This window comes from Phoxinus phoxinus (assembly GCF_949152265.1).
Source record: "Phoxinus phoxinus genome assembly, chromosome: 17".
Taxonomy (NCBI): domain Eukaryota; kingdom Metazoa; phylum Chordata; class Actinopteri; order Cypriniformes; family Leuciscidae; genus Phoxinus; species Phoxinus phoxinus.
Window position 1 is genome coordinate 422501 of NC_136892.1, and position 19972 is coordinate 442472.

Sequence of the window (19972 nt, forward strand, 5' to 3'; positions counted from 1 at the left end):
GCTCACAGCTAACTGTTATTCTTGAGATAAACTGTGTTCTCTGCTCACAGCTAACTGTTATTCCTGAGGTAAACCGTGTTCTCTGCTCACAGCTAACTGTTATTCCTGAGGTAAACTGTGTTCTCTGCTCACAGCTAACTGTTATTCCTGAGGTAAACCGTGTTCTCTGCTCACAACTAACTGTTATTCCTGAGGTAAACCGTGTTCTCTGCTCACAACTAACTGTTATTCCTGAGGTAAACTGTGTTCTCTGCTCACAACTAACTGTTATTCCTGAGGTAAACTGTGTTCTCTGCTCACAACTAACGGTTATTCCTGAGGTAAACTGTGTTCTCTGCTCACAACTAACTGTTATTCCTGAGGTAAACTGTGTTCTCTGCTCACAGCTCACTGTTATTCCTGAGGTAAACGGTGTTCTCTGCTCACAACTAACTGTTATTCCTGAGGTAAACAGTGTTCTCTGCTTACAGCTAACTGTTATTCCTGAGGTAAACTGTGTTCTCTGCTCACAACTAACTGTTATTCCTGAGGTAAACTGTGTTCTCTGCTCACAACTAACTGTTATTCCTGAGGTAAACTGTGTTCTCTGCTCACAACTAACTGTTATTCCTGAGGTAAACTGTGTTCTCTGCTCACAACTAACTGTTATTCCTGAGGTAAACTGTGTTCTCTGTTCACAACTAACTGTTATTCCTGAGGTAAACTGTGTTCTCTGCTCACAGCTAACTGTTATTCCTGAGGTAAACTGTGTTCTCTGTTCACAACTAACTGTTATTCCTGAGGTAAACTGTGTTCTCTGCTCACAACTAACTGTTATTCCTGAGGAAAACTGTTCTCTGCTCACAGCTAACTGTTATTCCTGAGGTAAACTGTGTTCTCTGCTCACAACTAACTGTTATTCCTGAGGTAAACTGTGTTCTCTGCTCACAACTAACTGTTATTCCTGAGGTAAACTGTGTTCTCTGCTCACAACTAACTGTTATTCCTGAGGTAAACTGTGTTCTCTGCTCACAACTAACTGTTATTCCTGAGGTAAACTGTGTTCTCTGTTCACAACTAACTGTTATTCCTGAGGTAAACTGTGTTCTCTGCTCACAGCTAACTGTTATTCCTGAGGTAAACTGTGTTCTCTGTTCACAACTAACTGTTATTCCTGAGGTAAACTGTGTTCTCTGCTCACAACTAACTGTTATTCCTGAGGAAAACTGTTCTCTGCTCACAGCTAACTGTTATTCCTGAGGTAAACTGTGTTCTCTGCTCACAGCTAACTGTTATTCCTGAGGAAAACTGTGTTCTCTGCTCACAGCTAACTGTTATTCCTGAGGTAAACTGTGTTCTCTGCTCACAACTAACTGTTATTCCTGAGGTAAACTGTGTTCTCTGTTCACAACTAACTGTTATTCCTGAGGTAAACCGTGTTCTCTGCTCACAACTAACTGTTATTCCTGAGGTAAACCGTGTTCTCTGCTCACAACTAACTGTTATTCCTGAGGTAAACTGTGTTCTCTGTTCACAACTAACTGTTATTCCTGAGGTAAACTGTGTTCTCTGCTCACAGCTAACTGTTATTCCTGAGGTAAACTGTGTTCTCTGCTCACAGCTAACTGTTATTCCTGAGGTAAACTGTGTTCTCTGCTCACAGCTAACTGTTATTCCTGAGGTAAACGGTGTTCTCTGCTCACAGCTAACTGTTATTCCTGAGGTAAACGGTGTTCTCTGCTCACAGCTAACTGTTATTCCTGAGGTAAACGGTGTTCTCTGCTCACAGCTAACTTATTCCTGAGGTAAACTGTGTTCTCTGCTCACAGCTAACTGTTATCCCTGAGGTAAACTGTGTTCTCTGCTCACAGCTAACTGTTATTCCTGAGGTAAACTGTGTTCTCTGCTCACAGCTAACTGTTATTCCTGAGGTAAACTGTGTTCTCTGCTCACAGCTAAATGTTATTCCTGAGGTAAACTGTGTTCTCTGCTCACAGCTAACTGTTATTCCTGAGGTAAACCGTGTTCTCTGCTCACAACTAACTGTTATTCCTGAGGTAAACTGTGTTCTCTGCTCACAACTAACGGTTATTCCTGAGGTAAACTGTGTTCTCTGTTCACAACTAACTGTTATTCCTGAGGTAAACTGTGTTCTCTGCTCACAACTAACTGTTATTCCTGAGGTAAACTGTGTTCTCTGTTCACAACTAACTGTTATTCCTGAGGTAAACTGTGTTCTCTGCTCACAACTAACTGTTATTCCTGAGGTAAACTGTGTTCTCTGCTCACAACTAACTGTTATTCCTGAGGTAAACTGTGTTCTCTGCTAACAGCTAACTGTTATTCCTGAGGTAAACTGTGTTCTCTGCTCACAGCTAACTGTTATTCCTGAGGTAAACTGTGTTCTCTGCTCACAACTAACTTTTATTCCTGAGGTAAACTGTGTTCTTTGCTCACAGCTAACTGTTATTCCTGAGGAAAACTGTGTTCTCTGCTCACAGCTAACTGTTATTCCTGAGGTAAACGGTGTTCTCTGCTCACAGCTAACTGTTATTCCTGAGGTAAACTGTGTTCTCTGCTCACAGCTAACTGTTATTCCTGAGGTAAACGGTGTTCTCTGCTCACAGCTAACTGTTATTCCTGAGGTAAACTGTGTTCTCTGCTCACAGCTAACTGTTATTCCTGAGGTAAACTGTGTTCTCTGCTCACAGCTAACTGTTATTCCTGAGGTAAACGGTGTTCTCTGCTCACAGCTAACTGTTATTCCTGAGGTAAACTGTGTTCTCTGCTCACAGCTGTTATTCCTGAGGTAAACTGTGTTCTCTGCTCACAGCTAACTGTTTTTCCTGAGGTAAACGGTGTTCTCTGCTCACAGCTAACTGTTATTCCTGAGGTAAACTGTGTTCTCTGCTCACAGCTAACTGTTATTCCTGAGGTAAACGGTGGTCTCTGCTCACAGCTAACTGTTATTCCTGAGGTAAACTGTGTTCTCTGCTCACAGCTAACTGTTATTCCTGAGGTAAACTGTGTTCTCTGTTCACAACTAACTGTTATTCCTGAGGTAAACTGTGTTCTCTGCTCACAGCTCACTGTTATTCCTGAGGTAAACCGTGTTCTCTGCTCACAGCTCACTGTTATTCCTGAGGTAAACTGTGTTCTCTGCTCACAGCTCACTGTTATTCCTGAGGTAAACTGTGTTCTCTGCTCACAGCTCACTGTTATTCCTGAGGTAAACTGTGTTCTCTGCTCACAGCTAACTGTTATTCCTGAGGTAAACTGTGTTCTCTGCTCACAGCTAACTGTTATTCCTGGGGTAAAGAGAGTGTGTGAGTTGGGACTCCGGGTCAGAGAGGCGGACGACAGATTACAACTGATTTCATCTCCATAACTGTGCAGTCACCGACTCTCAGCCCAAGGTGAGGCTTTCTGTGTTGATTACAGTTATTATATGACTCTCTTATCAATCAGCTAACAAGAAAGCAGCTAAAACTGCACACACACACACACACACTCACCGAGGAACTGCAGGACGCTACTGAAACCACTGTAGCGCACGCACACACACACACACACACACACACACACACACACACACACACACACACACTCACTCACCGAGGAACTGCAGGACGCTACTGAAACCACTGTAGATCCAGTCGAATATGAAGGACATGTCCGGGCCGGGGGAGATCTGGAAGAGAGGGGAACACACTTCATTAATGATGACCTCATTCATACACACACCTGAACGCAGGAACACACACTTCATTAATGATGACCTCATTCATACACACACCTGAACGCAGGAACACACACTTCATTAATGATGACCTCATTCATACACACACCTGAACGCAGGAACACACACTAATGCGCAGAAGAAACACATTTAACTCATGAGTGAAACCAACACATTCCTGTCATGATCCTTTATTAAATATGAGCATAAATAATATCTATTCTACACGGTCACACTGTTGTGGTGAATGACACACACACACACACACACACACACGTTCTGTTCATCTGAAGACTCTGTACACACCAGAGGAGAAGTGAGGGAACGTGAGAGATATGATCAAACACATGAACTATGACACGCTCTGGGAGAGTAGCTGTAGCTGTGTGTGTGTGTGTGTGTGTGTGTGTGTGTGTGTGTATACTCATCTTCTGCACAGCTCAGGATCAGATGGCCAACTATTCCACTGGTTTTAAATGATTATGTCTTATGACACAATGAGCATTTGATTTCACACTTATCTTCATATATTGATTTGATGGTTATTTATCAGTCATCACATCAGTGTCCGATACTGTTGTTGTGGAGATGATCTGCAGCCGCTACAGAAGAGCCGAGTCACGGGTTACTGTCATCGTTCAGTGTGGCGTGTGTAATATCTGCGGTGATCAACCTCAGTAATCGCAGTCATTATAAGAGTCGACTTCAGGCTGGCCTTCAGGAGAGTTAGATCACACACACTGATGTGGATTAATCAGTGTGTGTGTGTGTGTGTGTGTGTGTGTGTAAACTAGAGTAAAGAACAGCAGCAGTAAAGGTGAAGGACACGCCTGATACACACGTCAGCAATCTCATCTCGGTGTGTGTGACGGTGACGCGGTGATGGACACACACACACTCACACACACACTCTCTCTCTCCAGTATTGTAGTCGAGTCACCATTACCTGAGTTCAGATCAACTAGTTTATATTTTGTTTGAATACAACGATCATAGTGATGTAAATGGTAAAACACAGAAACATGCAAGAGAACAGCTCTGATCTCGCTTCCGTCATACTCCATATGTTTACAAGACAGCAAACACTAAAACATAATAGCCTAATAATAAAAAAACTACTCAGGTTTGCATATATATATATATATATATACAGTGTGAAAAAAGCGCTGCTCACGCGCGGCAGAGAGCGCCAGCGAGGAGAGCGAGCGGTAGTGTGTGTGTGTGTGTCCAGCGAGGAGAGCGAGCGGTAGTGTGTGTGTGTGTGTCCAGCGAGGAGAGCGAGCGGTAGTGTGTGTGTGTGTGTCCAGCGAGGAGAGCGAGCGGTAGTGTGTGTGTGTGTGTCCAGCGAGGAGAGCGAGCGGTAGTGTGTGTGTGTGTGTCCAGCGAGGAGAGCGAGCGGTAGTGTGTGTGTGTGTGTCCAGCGAGGAGAGCGAGCGGTAGTGTGTGTGTGTGTGTCCAGCGAGGAGAGCGAGCGGTAGTGTGTGTGTGTGTGTCCAGCGAGGAGAGCGAGCGGTAGTGTGTGTGTGTGTGTCCAGCGAGGAGAGCGAGCGGTAGTGTGTGTGTGTGTGTCCAGCGAGGAGAGCGAGCGGTAGTGTGTGTGTGTGTGTCCAGCGAGGAGAGCGAGCGGTAGTGTGTGTGTGTGTGTGTCCAGCGAGGAGAGCGAGCGGTAGTGTGTGTGTGTCCAGCGAGGAGAGCGAGCGGTAGTGTGTGTGTGTGTCCAGCGAGTGGTAGTGTGTGTGTGTGTCCAGCGAGGAGAGCGAGCGGTAGTGTGTGTGTGTGTGTCCAGCGAGGAGAGTGAGCGGTAGTGTGTGTGTGTCCAGCGAGGAGAGCGAGCGGTAGTGTGTGTGTCCAGCGAGGAGAGCGAGCGGTAGTGTGTGTGTGTGTCCAGCGAGGAGAGCGAGCGGTAGTGTGTGTGTGTGTGTGTCCAGCGAGGAGAGCAAGCGGTAGTGTGTGTGTGTCCAGCGAGGAGAGCGAGCGGTAGTGTGTGTGTGTGTGTGTGTGTGTGTGTCCAGCGAGTGGTAGTGTGTGTGTGTGTGTCCAGCGAGGAGAGCGAGCGGTAGTGTGTGTGTGTGTGTGTGTGTGTGTCCAGCGAGTGGTAGTGTGTGTGTGTGTGTCCAGCGAGTGGTAGTGTGTGTGTGTGTGTCCAGCGAGGAGAGCGAGCGGTAGTGTGTGTGTGTGTGTGTGTGTGTCCAGCGAGTGGTAGTGTGTGTGTGTGTGTCCAGCGAGTGGTAGTGTGTGTGTGTGTCCAGCGAGGAGAGCGAGCGGTAGTGTGTGTGTGTGTGTGTCCAGCGAGGAGAGCGAGCGGTAGTGTGTGTGTGTGTGTGTCCAGCGAGGAGAGTGAGCGGTAGCGTGTGTGTGTGTGTGTCCAGCGAGTGGTAGTGTGTGTGTGTGTGTGTGTCCAGCGAGGAGAGCGAGCGGTAGTGTGTGTGTGTGTCCAGCGAGTGGTAGTGTGTGTGTGTGTGTCCAGCGAGGAGAGCGAGCGGTAGTGTGTGTGTGTGTGTGTGTGTGTGTGTCCAGCGAGGAGAGTGAGCGGTAGTGTGTGTGTGTGTGTCCAGCGAGGAGAGCGAGCGGTAGTGTGTGTGTGTCCAGTGAGGAGAGCGAGCGGTAGTGTGTGTGTGTGTGTGTGTGTCCAGCGAGGAGAGCGAGCGGTAGTGTGTGTGTGTGTGTGTGTGTCCAGCGAGGAGAGCGAGCGGTAGTGTGTGTGTGTGTCCAGCGAGGAGAGCGAGCCGCATGAGTCCGCATCATCATCATCTTCATCACGTACACACTCAGAACAATCATCATCATCATCATAACACACACACACACACACACACACACACACACACACACACACACACACACACACACAGTGTATTACACCAGTAAAGTGTTTTCTTTGTCCCGCCGCGTGTATACTCCTCCATGTAGCGGTGCGGAGTTTGTGTTTGGCGCTACCGCACTAGCGGTTGCTGGGCAACATGAGATGTATACAGTGACGTAAGATCTGGCTCTGTTGTGGCGCTCTAGCCAGTGGAAAGGCAAACTGGTAGCAAGAACCAACTCTGAACCAGCACCCGGTTCTTGTTGGTGGAAAAGGGGTAAGTGTGTACATCAGAACTGCACACTTATATCCAGAGCTCCTGACACACTGAGTTATGCTGACGTGACGGAGATAATGATCCTGCGATGTTGAGGATTCACATCTACACACGACAACGGCTGTCTCTGAACACACACGTCACAACACACACGTCACAACACACACGTCACAACACACACGTCACAACACACACACGACTGTCTCTGAGTGTTCACCGTCACGTCACACACACACACACACGTCACAGCACACAACAACGGCTGTCTCTGAACACACACGTCACAACACACACGTCACAACACACACGTCACAGCACACAACAACGGCTGTCTCTGAGTGTTCACACACACACTACACAACACACACGTCACAACACACGTCAACGACGACTGTCTCTGAGTGTTCACAGTCACGTCACACACACACTACACAACACACGTCACAACACACACACACATCACAACACACACATCACAACACACACATCACAACACACACACGACAACAACTGTCTCTGAGTGTTCACAGTCACGTCACACACACACACTACACAACACACGTCACAACACACGTACACGTCACAACACACATCACAACACACACACACACACGACAACAACTGTCTCTGAGTGTTCACCGTCGCGTCACACACACACACGTCACAACACACACACACACAACAACGGCTATCTCGAGTGTTCACCATCACGTCACACACACACACACACGTCACAACGCACACACATCACAACACACACACACGACTGTCTCTGAGTGTTCACCGTCACGTCACACACACACTACACAACACACACTACACAACACACGTCACAACACACACACATCACAACACACACACATCACAACACACACACACACGACAACGGCTGTCTCTGAGTGTTCACCGTCACGTCACACACACACTACACAACACAGAACACACACGTCACAACACACACACACACGACAACGACTGTCTCTGAGTGTTCACCGTCACGTCACACACACACTACACAACACACACACGTCACAACACACATCACAACACACGACAACGGCTGTCTCTGAATGTTCACTGTCACTGTCACGTCACAACACACACTACACAACACACGTCACAACACACACACATCACAACACACACACACACACGACAACGACTGTCTCTGAGTGTTCACCGTCACGTCACACACACACTACACAACACACGTCACAACACACACACATCACAACACACACACGACAACGACTGTCTCTGAGTGTTCACCGTCACGTCACACACACACTACACAACACACACTACACAACACACGTCACAACACACACGTCACAACACACACGACAACGGCTATCTCTGAGTGTTCACCGTCACGTCACACACACACTACACAACACACACACGACAATGACTGTCTCTGAGTGTTCACCGTCACGTCACACACACACGTCACAACACACACACACACACACACACAACAACGGCTGTCTCTGAGTGTTCACCGTCACGTCACACACACACACTACACAACACACACGTCACAACACACACACACGACAACGGCTGTCTCTGAGTGTTCACCGTCACGTCACACACACACACGACAACGGCTGTCTCTGAGTGTTCACCGTCACGTCACACACACACACGACAACGGCTGTCTCTGAGTGTTCACCGTCACGTCACACACACACTACACAACACACACGTACGTCACAACACACACACACGACAACGGCTGTCTCTGAGTGTTCACCGTCACTTCACACACACACTACACTACCCACGTCACAACACACACACACGTCACAACACACACACACACACGTCACAACACACACACACACACGTCACAACACACACGACAACGGCTGTTTCTGAGTGTTCACCGTCACTTCACACACACACTACACAACACACACTACACACGTCACAACACACACACACACACACGTCACAACACACACGACAACGGCTGTCTCTGAGTGTTCACCGTCACTTCACACACACACTACACAACACACACGTCACAACACACACACGTCACAACACACACACACACACACACACACACGTCACAACACACACACACTACACAACACATCTCGAGATTGTGTGAATCCAGATCGCCATCTTCTGACCCTTCACTGCTTGCTAACGTTTGTCCACCAAATCAAAGTCAGGTGGTGTAACATGCAGGAGCTCAACCAATCAGGAACACGGAGAGAAACCAGTCAGGTGACGACGGATGATGTCACGACAGAGATAAATGGCCAAAAATGACATTTCTCTCATCGCTAACTCCACATCTATACGAGTAAAACTCACACACAGGGTCAGATTAACCCAGGGTCAGGCCTTATTAACCCAGGGTTAACTTCCACACATCACTGCTGTGCGTCTGGAGGACACTGATGGAGATGAAGCATGGCCTGAGGAACCAGGGGCAATTAGGCTTTTATTCACATATAAACACACAGTGATGCCCGGCCTACATCTTCAGGCTTTATTAACCCAGGGTTAACTTCCACACATCACTGCTGTGCGTCTGGAGGAATTATATTCACATACACACACAGTGATGCCCAGACTACATCTTCAGGCTTTATTCAAATATTATTAAAATGTGTTCAAGATTTTGTAATCATATCGCGTAGTTGTGCTTGTTATGTTCGTGATGATGACGCAATGAAACAAATATTGCCGAACATCACGAACATACAAAAACACTGAAATAATAATAATAATAACAGTCTGTGTTGAAGTCAATGTGTGCTTTCTCCTGTCAGCAGCTTCTGATGACCTACAGGTGAGGTAAATAACCATGTTCATATATGTGTAGCATTATGAATATCACGACTTTTATGTGATGTTAACCAAGAGCTGCTGTTGCTTTAAAACGGTATTAAAGCTTTAAAATACACAACATTTCCGATGAAACGTGTTTTAATCTCCATGACTCGTTTCTTCGCCCTGACCGATGACAGTCGCGCGATCCGCGGGTGTGAGAGATATAATTATGAATATAATCTGAGCTCATTATCGCAGTTTGATGTACGTGTCACTGCTGATGCTAACAGAGCTAGCGCTGCCTCAACGCCCGAGCCGCGGACCGTCGCCGCACTCCCACGACACCGCAGACCGGCTCATCACAGCACGCGAGCGACGCGGTTCCGATGGCACGGTATGATCCGAGTTTAATAAGCGGAGTTCGGCGTTACACAACTGGAGTCCGCCGCTAGCGTTAGCGCGCCCGGCAGACGCGGACCCCGCGCAGAAACACACCGATAATCACACGGAGAAACACCTGAGCAGGTGAACACTCACCTCGAGTGTGTGTACAGGTGAGTGTGGCTCTTCCTAACGCAGATGAACGAGTGAATACAGGAGTCCAGTCGAGTGAACACACTCCGCTCACAGCCACGACACACAGCAATGGCGACACTTCCGGCGTGTGTCACAACCGAAACCGTCCGGCGCGGAAACAACCCCATAAACAACAGCGGCACGACAGTTTATTTACGAAACAATTCATTAAAGTACACACATTATATATATATATATATATATATATATATATATATATATATATATATATATATATAATATTTACTATAAGTAGCTTTTGTTTTTTATATAGGTTTTAGGTGTTGACATCGATTATAAATTGTTCTTTAACGCTTTACCTTTCACGATACAATAATATATATTGATCATGATACAACAATGTCTTTTGAATCCGTGTGTGTGTGTGCAGGAATTGAAAGATTTATAGATTCTCCGCTTCTGCTTGGTGATGTGAAATGTTTAGCATGTTTTAATAATGCAGGAAAATGTCCCATTTAAACGAGCCTCTGCTTTGACTAATGGGACGTGTTTCCAGTACGGACGAAAGCGGCTTTCCACAGGAAATGCCACGTGTACCAAGTGCGCATGCGCGTGCTCAGAGCTCGCGCTTGACTTCCGGTGAGAGGAAGGCGCTGGTTTATATCTTCAGGAGTGCAACGCTATCCAGCGCGTCGAGAGAATGGCCGGAGCCGCGGGCCTGTGATCGCATACACATACACACACGCTTGTCGACTCGAGGGAACGCGTGCGTCTGTCAGCATGTCCGGCGGCGGCTACGCGGCACAGAACGGCGCCGGAGGCTCGTACACGAACGGTGAGTTACGTTAACTTACTCGCGCTGCTGTCGCGTCGGGTAGTGAACGCTAGTGTTGAACGCGTCGGGGTAGTGAACGCTTGTGTTGAACGCGTCGGGGTAGTGAACGCTTGTGTTGTTTCGCGACGCTCGTAGGCCTAAGTTAGTTCTTCAGAGTTTGGTCACTTCAGTGACGCGTTCCAGTGCGTCGCGTCGCTCGATGAAGGCCGAAACCTGTGATCGTCATCCGAGTAAAGTTCATAACTTCAGAACGATCCGGACACACGGGTGACCCGACTCGGCAGAACGGCTCGGTCGGCAGTGCCGGTTCGGGCGGATCCACTGCTGTCAGTGTCACGAGCGGGTCAGAGTTTCTCTCAGGGCTCGACACTGATTTATCGATTTGATTTCGTTTCACAAGAGTGGGAGTCGATCCAGTTCTGATCTTATCAGCTCTCAAGTACATGGCATTTTCTCTCAAGTAACTAATCTCCCTGAACTAATGCTGTCCACTATACAGGGAACCTGTCAATCACTATATTACTATAGTATTCAGTGTGGGGGTAGCAGTAGTGAACGCGCCAGAGAGAAATGCACACTTCATACGGATTACATGAGCAGAGAGTCAGTTTTCTTTCGTTTTTAATAGTTTTGTTTAACAGTACACATTTCAAGCTTTCTATATCTCTCTCAGGTCTGTGAGGCAAAGCTTATACGCTGAGTTTGGGTTCATTACGAGACGAGCTCCAGTTCACGCGCCGGCCCAGCGCTCATGAGAAGTCCTGATTATATTGCCTGCTATATTTACTTCTTATTTATTAAATCCAATTGGTTGATGAAACATTGATTACAATTAAAATACAATTAGTACAAAACGAAATTCACTTTAAAGAAAGGCTTTCTACAAAAACAAACTTAATGAAGTGGTCAAACTGCCCACTCCATTTGTCTCCCGATATCGGTATCTTATGATCTTACTCATGCTTTTCACTTCATATTATCAACATAGATGAAATAAAAACATATATTTTATTTAAACATAAACATGAAACTAAATTGTTTTCTTTAATGACGAGGCTACACCACGTAGGCCTATTAGCCTACAGTACAGAGAAATGTAATGTCGGAGCGGATTTGAGTGAACGCCGTCTTACCGGTGAGCATGTGGGGGAGAGGTACGATTTTCACACATTCATCGAATAATATTTTGCTTGATACCAATCCTTCATTTTTGGTGTTTTAAATGCCAACCCTTCTTCATCCGTTGTGTAGTATTACTTTTGGTTTGCGCAGAGTAATTCATAGTATTGACTGCTCTGCTGCTACCAGTCTCTGTCACGTACCGTGTGGAGCCTGTGACTATAGCAAGCGGGCAGCCGAGAAGACCGTGTCGCTGTCAAATCTGTCCCTGGGAAAAGTAACGTTGTGGAGAATTGAAAAAGTATCTACCTTTTATTACCAAATTTTCAGTAGTAGCACGTTGCACTACTTTTTACCCGAAAAAGTAGTTGCATTACACACAACACTGATCATATTACAGGTTAAAACCAATAACTGATCTCCATATACACAGTTAAATTGCACGCAAGGCAGCTTTCATTAGAGTAATAACGTTATAATATGCATTTGATAAAATAATTATGTTCCTACTCCAATTTAAGCAATTAAACTAGCAGTAGGACAACAGTATGTAAGTGCTATGACCCTTCACAGTACAATGCAACACTATATATATATATATATATATATATGTATAAAATTATTTTTATTATTATTATTTTTTTAGAATAGATAAGAAAAGAAAGTGTTAGTAGTGCTGAATCAAGTGCTTAAGTGCTGCCGAAAAAGATACGTCTTCAGCAGTTTCTTAAAGATGGCTACAGACTCAGCAGCTCTGGCTGAGTTAGGCAGATCATTCCACCAGCAGGAACAGTCATGGTAAAGGTCCGAGAGAGAGATTTCGTGCCTCTTTGAGATGGCACCACCAGACGCCGCTCGCTTGCAGAGCGCAAGTTTCTGGACGGCACATGAGTCTGAAGTAATGAGTTCAGGTATGAGGGAGCAGTGCCAGTGGTTGTTCTGTAGGCAAACGTCAGTGACTTGAATTTGATGCGAGCGGCAACCGGCAACCAGTGCAGTTTGGTGAGGAGAGGAGTGACGTGTGCTCTCTTTGGCTCGTTGAAGACCACTCTAGCTGCAGCTTCTGGATCAGTTGCAGAGGTTTGACAGAGCAAGCTGGGAGACCAGCCAGGAGAGCATTATAATAGTCCAGTCTGGATAGAACAAGCGCCTGAACAAGGAGTTGTGTAGCTCTGATAGGAAGGGCCTGATCCTTCTGATGTTGTACAAGGCAAATCTGCATATATATAGGACTATAGGAATATAGAGGACTTTTTTTTTAAATAAAGTGCACAAAAAGATGTATATTTTTGTTTAAGGGACCTGAGCTGTCAGAACAATAAATAATAAAAAAAAAATAAAGAAAAATACAAATCAGAAAACTTAACAGGATTTCTTTAAACGTCAGAACTTGTTCTCCACACTACACTCACAGACGCACACACTCACAGACGCACAAATTCTCACACTCACAGACGCACACACTCACAGACGCACAAATTCTCACACTCACAGACGCACACACTCACAGACGCACACACTCACAGACGCACACACTCACAGACGCACACACTCACAAAAAAATATTTTGCAGCTCATCCTTTCCGAGCATATAGTTAAGTTTCTCTGAGTCATTTAGACTTAAGAGTAAAGAATGAAAAATTCAGTGCTGCTCGGACACACTCGGTCTCTCTTGCGCGCAAATAGACTCGGTCTCTGTCGCGCGCTCTCAGATGCACTCGGTCTCTCTCGTGCGCAGACACACTCACGCGCAAACACACTCTATATCGCGCGCTCTCGGACACACTCGGTCTCTTGCGCGTGCAGACACACTCGCGCGCAAACACGCGTGTCTCAATCGCAGTGTCGCTCACGGAGTTCGCTTCGCTTTTGTCCAGTCCGGCGCCTCATAGCTCTGCGCTCAAGTAAAATTATTATTATTTTTTTTTTAACATCTCCGCGTCGCGCGACACAACGAATCGATAATGAAATTGGTTGCCAACTATTTTGATAATTGATTTTATCGATTCGTTGTTGCAGCCCAGAAGGGGGCAGTGCCTCCATAAGAGGTGCGGGAACTCCAGAAGGGGGCAGAGCCTCCATAAGAGGTGCGGGAACTCCAGAATGGTGCAGAGCCTCCATAAGAGGGGTGTGAACTCCAGAAGGGGGCAGTGCCTCCATGAGAGGGGCAGGAACTCCAGAAGGGGGCAGTGCCTCCAAAAGAGGTGCGGGAACTCCAGAAGGGGACAGTGCCTCCATGAGATGGGGAGGAACTCCAGAAGGGGGCAGAGCCTCCATAAGAGGTGCGGGAACTCTAGAATGGTGCAGAGCCTCCATAAGAGGGGTGTGAACTCCAGAAGGGGGCAGTGCCTCCATGAGATGGGCAGGAACTCCAGAAGGGGGCAGAGCCTCCATAAGAGGTGCGGGAACTTCAGAAGGGGGCAGTGCCTCCATAAGAGGGGTGGGAACTCCAGAAGGGGGGAGTGCCTCCATGAGACGGGGGGAGGAACTCCAGAAGGGGGCAGAGCCTCCATAAGAGGGGTGGGAACTCCAGAAGGGGGCAGTGCCTCCATGAGATGGGCAGGAACTCCAGAAGGGGGCAGAGCCTCCATATAAGAGCTGCGGGAACTTCAGAAGGGGGCAGAGCCTCCATAAGAGGGGTGGGAACTTCAGAAGGGGGCAGAGCCTCCATAAGAGGGGTGGGAACTTCAGAAGGGGACAGAGCCTCCATTAGAGGGGTGGGAACTCCAGAAGGGGGCAGTACCTCCATGAGAGGGGGAGGAACTCCAGAAGGGGGCAGAGCCTCCATAAGAGGTGCGGGAACTCCAGAAGGGGGCAGAGGGGTGGGAACTCCAGAAGGTGGCAGAGGGGTGGGAACTCCAGAAGGGGGGAGTGCCTCCATGAGAGGGGGGGGGAGGAACTCCATAAGAGCTGCGGGAACTTCAGAAGGGGGCAGAGCCTCCATAAGAGGGGTGGGAACTTCAGAAGGGGGCAGAGCCTCCATAAGAGGGATGGGAACTCCAGAAGGGGGCAGTGCCTCCATGAGAGGGGGAGGAACTCCAGAAGGGGGCAGAGGGGTGGGAACTCCAGAAGGGGGGAGTGCCTCCATGAGAGGGGGGGAGGAACTCCAGAAGGGGGCAGAGCCTCCATAAGAGCTGCGGGAACTTCAGAAGGGGGCAGAGCCTCCATAAGAGGGGTGGGAACTTCAGAAGGGGGCAGAGCCTCCATAAGAGGTGCAGGAACTCCAGAAGGGGGCAGAGCCTCCATAAGAGGTGCGGGAACTCCAGAATGGTGCAGAGCCGCCATAAGAGGGGTGTGAACTCCAGAAGGGGGCAGAGCCTCCATGAGATTGGCAGGAACTCCAGAAGGGGGCAGTGCCTCCAAAATAGGAGCGGGAACTCCAGAAGGGGGCAGTGCCTCCATGAGAGGGGGAGGAACTCCAGAAGGGGGCAGAGCCTCCATAAGAGGTGCAGGGAACTCCAGAATGGTGCAGAGCCTCCATAAGAGGGGTGTGAACTCCAGAAGGGGGCAGTGCCTCCATGAGAGGAGCAGGAACTCCAGAAGGGGGCAGTGCCTCCAAAAGAGGTGCGGGAACTCCAGAAGGGGGCAGTGCCTCCATAAGAGGTGCGGGAACTCCAGAAGGGGGCAGTGCCTCCAAAAGAGGTGCGGGAACTCCAGAAGGGGGCAGTGCCTCCATGAGATGGGCAGGAATTCCAGAAGGGGGCAGAGCCTCCATAAGAGGTGCGGGAACTTCAGAAAGGGGCAGAGCCTCCATGAGAGGGGGGAGGAACTCCAGAAGGAGGCAGAGCCTCCATAAGAGGGGTGGGAACTTCAGAAGGGGGCAGAGCCTCCATAAGAGGGGTGGGAACTCCTGAATGGGGCAGTGCCTCAATGAGATGGGCAGGAATTCCAGAAGGGGGCAGAGCCTCCATAAGAGGTGCGGGAACTTCAGAAAGGGGCAGAGCCTCCATGAGAGGGGGGAGGAACTCCAGAAGGAGGCAGAGCCTCCATAAGAGGGGTGGGAACTTCAGAAAGGGGCAGAGCCTCCATAAGAGGGGTGGGAACTCCAGAAGGGGGCAGTGCCTCCATGAGAAGGGGAGGAACTCCAGAAGGGGGCAGAGCCTCCACAAGAGGGGTGGGAACTTCAGAAGGGGGCAGAGCCTCCATAAGAGGGGTGGGAACTTCAGAAGGGGGCAGAGTCTCCATAAGAGGGGTGGGAACTCCAGAAGGGGGCAGAGCCTCCATGAGAGGGGGAGGAACTCCAGAAGGGGGCAGTGCCTCCATGAGAGGGGTTGGAACTCAAGAAGGGGGCAGAGCCTCAATAAGAGGGGAGGGAACTTCAGAAGGCGGCAGAGCCTCCATTAAAGGGGTGGGAACTCCAGAAGGGGGCAGAGCCTCCATTAAAGGGGTGGGAACTCCAGAAGGGGGCAGAGCCTCCATTAAAGGGGTGGGAACTCCAGAAGGGGGCAGAGCCTCCATAAGAGGGGCGGGAACTCCAGAAGGGGGCAGAGCCTCCATAAGAGGGGCGGGAACTCCAGAAGGGGGCAGAGCCTCCATTAAAGGGGTGGGAACTCCAGAAGGGGGCAGAGCCTCCATAAGAGGGGCAGTAACTCCAGAAGGGGGCAGAGCCTCCATTAAAGTGGAGGGAACTTCAGAAGGGGGCAGAGCCTCCATAAGAGGGGCGGGAACTTCAGAAGGGGGCAGAGCTTCCATAAGATGGGCGGGAACTTCAGAAGGGGGCAGAGCTTCCATAAGCTGAGTTGATAGGCTTGTTCGACTTGAACCAGCACTGCACAGACCGATTGGTGAATGACATCCAAATACCGCGATTAGAGAGCAGATGGTACTTTGATGTCATAAACCAATCTGTCTGCAGCGCCGGTTCAAGTCGAACAAGCTTAATGTAACAGAGATCTTAGGTGTGTTCGAAATTCGGATGCGTCTGGATGTAACCGATCGGCGAGAGTTGCCACGTGCAGGTGGGGAGGAAGTGAAGTCGGACGCATTCTGCTTCCCGTAGTGACCGCTCATGTGGTGTTTGCATAGCCTACTTTACCACAGCTGAAGTGAAAAGTTCAATATTTGTCAAATACACACGTTTCAGATACGTTTCAGCCTATACTATTTAAATACCAATGTAGTGGGGTCTATGTATTTTTAAATCAGTTTTATTTTCATAAACATGACACAATAGGCCTATAACATCGCGACTACATGAAAAGAGATTTTACTGTTATAAAAAAAAAACAGATTTGTGAGCATTAGTGGAGCTGAAGGTGTTCGAATAAACACAAAAACACACGTGATTGATGTCAGTCACCTGGCATTAGCGCTGTATCAAGTCGGACAAAATTTCTAACCGGCATGCCTTGCTTCAAGTCAGCCACTGATCTGTCTGCGCAGAGCTGCATGAAGTAGAACAAGCCTATTAGCTGGAACAAGCCTATCTCGTGTGTTCGAGCGACGGGGCGTCCCGTCCGGGCCTGTAGAGCCACAGCGTGGGAGGGGGTCGTGATGCTGGGTGAAACTAAAGAAGGTCCAGTCCGGGAGTTACGGACGGCCAGAGCTTGGCGATCACATGATCTTCTGGACCGTTTTCCTCCTGAACCGTTCTTTAGTGCACTATTCAGCCCAAGCCCATTGGTTAGGATTAGGGGTTAGTATTGGAAATCAGCTCTGTGATTGGCATGACCAATGAAATCGGGTGAGGGGCGGAGTTTGCCCAGGTACCCTCTGTCAGTCAGTGAGAATAAGCCACACCCTGTTTTGGATTCCCCACACCCATTTAGATCTCCATGTGTCCCTGCGCTTCAGTCTGCGAATCCAGTGCTAGCTGCCCTTCCATCCGATCGATTTCTGCACTAGTCAATGATGACCTGTAAATTCCCTGTAGTTATTCGCTGTTTTAATCATTCGTCACTGTGTAATGTTTGTTTGTGCCGCAGGTCCATCTCAGAATCCCGTGGGCGTTTACTCCTCTAACCAGGGTCTGATGGCTCCGCCGCTGACGGGCTTCATGAACAGCCTGACCACCAAAGGCCCGCCTCCACCCGGCCCGAACCCGTACATCACCGGCCGGCACCAGCCCTCACCTGTGGCTCCGCCCCCCAGCAGTTGGAGTGGGGTGGCTCCGCCCCCCAGCAGCTACTCCCAGCATCCTCAGCCCGGGGTCACGCCGCCCCCTGTGGCTCCGCCCCCCAGCAGCTACTCCCAGCATCCTCAGCCCGGGGTCATGCCGCCCCCTGTGGCTCCGCCCCCCAGCAGCTACTCCCAGCATCCTCAGCCCGGGGTCACACCGCCCCCTGTGGCTCCGCCCCCCAGCAGCTACTCCCAGCATCCTCAGCCCGGGATCATGCCGCCCCCTGTGGCTCCGCCCCCCAGCAGCTACTCCCAGCATCCTCAGCCCGGGGTCACACCGCCCCCTGTGGCTCCGCCCCCCAGCAGCTACTCCCAGCATCCTCAGCCCGGGGTCATGCTGCCCCCTGTGGCTCCGCCTCCCAGCAGCTGGAGCGGGGTCACGCAGGCCCCTGTAGCTCCGCCCCCCAGTAGCTGGAGCGGGGTCACGCCGACCCCTGTAGCTCCGCCCCCCAGAAGTTGGAGTGGGGTCACCTCGACCCCTGTAGCTCCTCCCCCTGTGGGGAACCACACTGGCCCAGGCCCGTACAGCACCGGCACCAGATTACCTCCTGTCTTCCAGAACACCATGCAGCCTCCGGCAGCCCTGCAGCAAGGTACTGTCTCACACACACACACACACACAGGGCTTTAAACGGGCGGGCGAGGCTAATAGCCTCGGGTCTGGAGCACTGAGCCCAAAACCTGCTTCATTTCCACTGTAGGGTTAGAAGCTCTGCAGCGCTTCACTAAAACACCCGTAACACGCCTCTCTGGAACACAACACACACACATTATTTCACCAACAACTGCAAGTTTTATCAGAAAACTAATCAGAGAGAAATCACTGGAAACTAGCGACATCGCAAAACAAACATGATAAAAGTGTCCGTTTGGTGTTTACTTAAAGATTTAAAACCCAATCTCACACACGCTGATCCGAGTCAGACCCGTCTCACACACACTGATCCGAGTCAGGCCCGTCTCACACACGCCGATCCGAGTCAGGCCCGTCTCACACACGCTGATCCGAGTCAGGCCCGTCTCACACACACTGATCCGAGTCAGACCCGTCTCACACACGCCGATCCGAGTCAGGCCCGTCTCACACACGCCGATCCGAGTCAGGCCCGTCTCACACACGCCGATCCGAGTCAGGCCCGTCTCACACACGCTGATCCGAGTCAGACCCGTCTCACACACACCGATCCGAGTCAGGCCCGTCTCACACACACCGATCCGAGTCAGGCCCGTCTCACACACGCCGATCCGAGTCAGACCCGTCTCACACACGCCGATCCGAGTCAGACCCGTCTCACACACGCCGATCCGAGTCAGGCCCGTCTCACACACGCCGATCCGAGTCAGGCCCGTCTCACACACGTCGATCCGAGTCAGGCCCGTCTCACACACGCCGATCCGAGTCAGGCCCGTCTCACACACGCCGATCCGAGTCAGACCCATCTCACACACGCCGATCCGAGTCAGGCCCGTCTCACACACGCCGATCCGAGTCAGACCCGTCTCACACACGCTAATCCGAGTCAGGCCCGTCTCACACACGCCGATCCGAGTCAGGCCCGTCTCACACACGTCGATCCGAGTCAGGCCCGTCTCACACACGCCGATCCGAGTCAGACCCGTCTCACACACGCCGATCCGAGTCAGGCCCGTCTCACACACGCCGATCCGAGTCAGGCCCGTCTCACACACGTCGATCCGAGTCAGGCCCGTCTCACACACGCCGATCCGAGTCAGACCCGTCTCACACACGCCGATCCGAGTCAGACCCATCTCACA

The 19972-nt window shown here is 49.8% G+C and overlaps 2 protein-coding genes across 6 annotated transcripts in view; one reads left to right on the top strand and one right to left on the bottom strand.

Annotated features, from left to right (window-relative positions):
• sar1b (secretion associated, Ras related GTPase 1B) overlaps positions 1-10310 on the bottom strand; it is a 22640-nt gene extending 12330 nt beyond the window's left edge. Inside the window, exons 1-2 of the mRNA XM_079585612.1 lie at positions 10126-10310; positions 3595-3670 (exon numbers count right to left, since the gene is read on the bottom strand). Of these exons, the coding sequence (XP_079441738.1) occupies positions 3595-3652 (58 nt within the window). The 5' untranslated portion in view covers positions 3653-3670; positions 10126-10310. The remainder of the gene's footprint in view (positions 1-3594; positions 3671-10125) is intronic.
• The window catches only part of sec24a (SEC24 homolog A, COPII coat complex component), a 53727-nt gene continuing 43346 nt past the window's right edge, over positions 9592-19972 (top strand). For 2 of the 5 annotated variants that reach the window (XM_079585601.1, XM_079585602.1), the window contains exons 1-2: positions 10667-10960; positions 18004-18789. In XM_079585601.1, the coding sequence (XP_079441727.1) occupies positions 10906-10960; positions 18004-18789 (841 nt within the window). In that variant the 5' untranslated portion in view covers positions 10667-10905. Of the gene's footprint in view, positions 9613-10666; positions 10961-18003; positions 18790-19972 lie in introns of those variants that run through there. The other 3 variants (XM_079585599.1, XM_079585600.1, XM_079585603.1) reach the window with 2 other exon arrangements.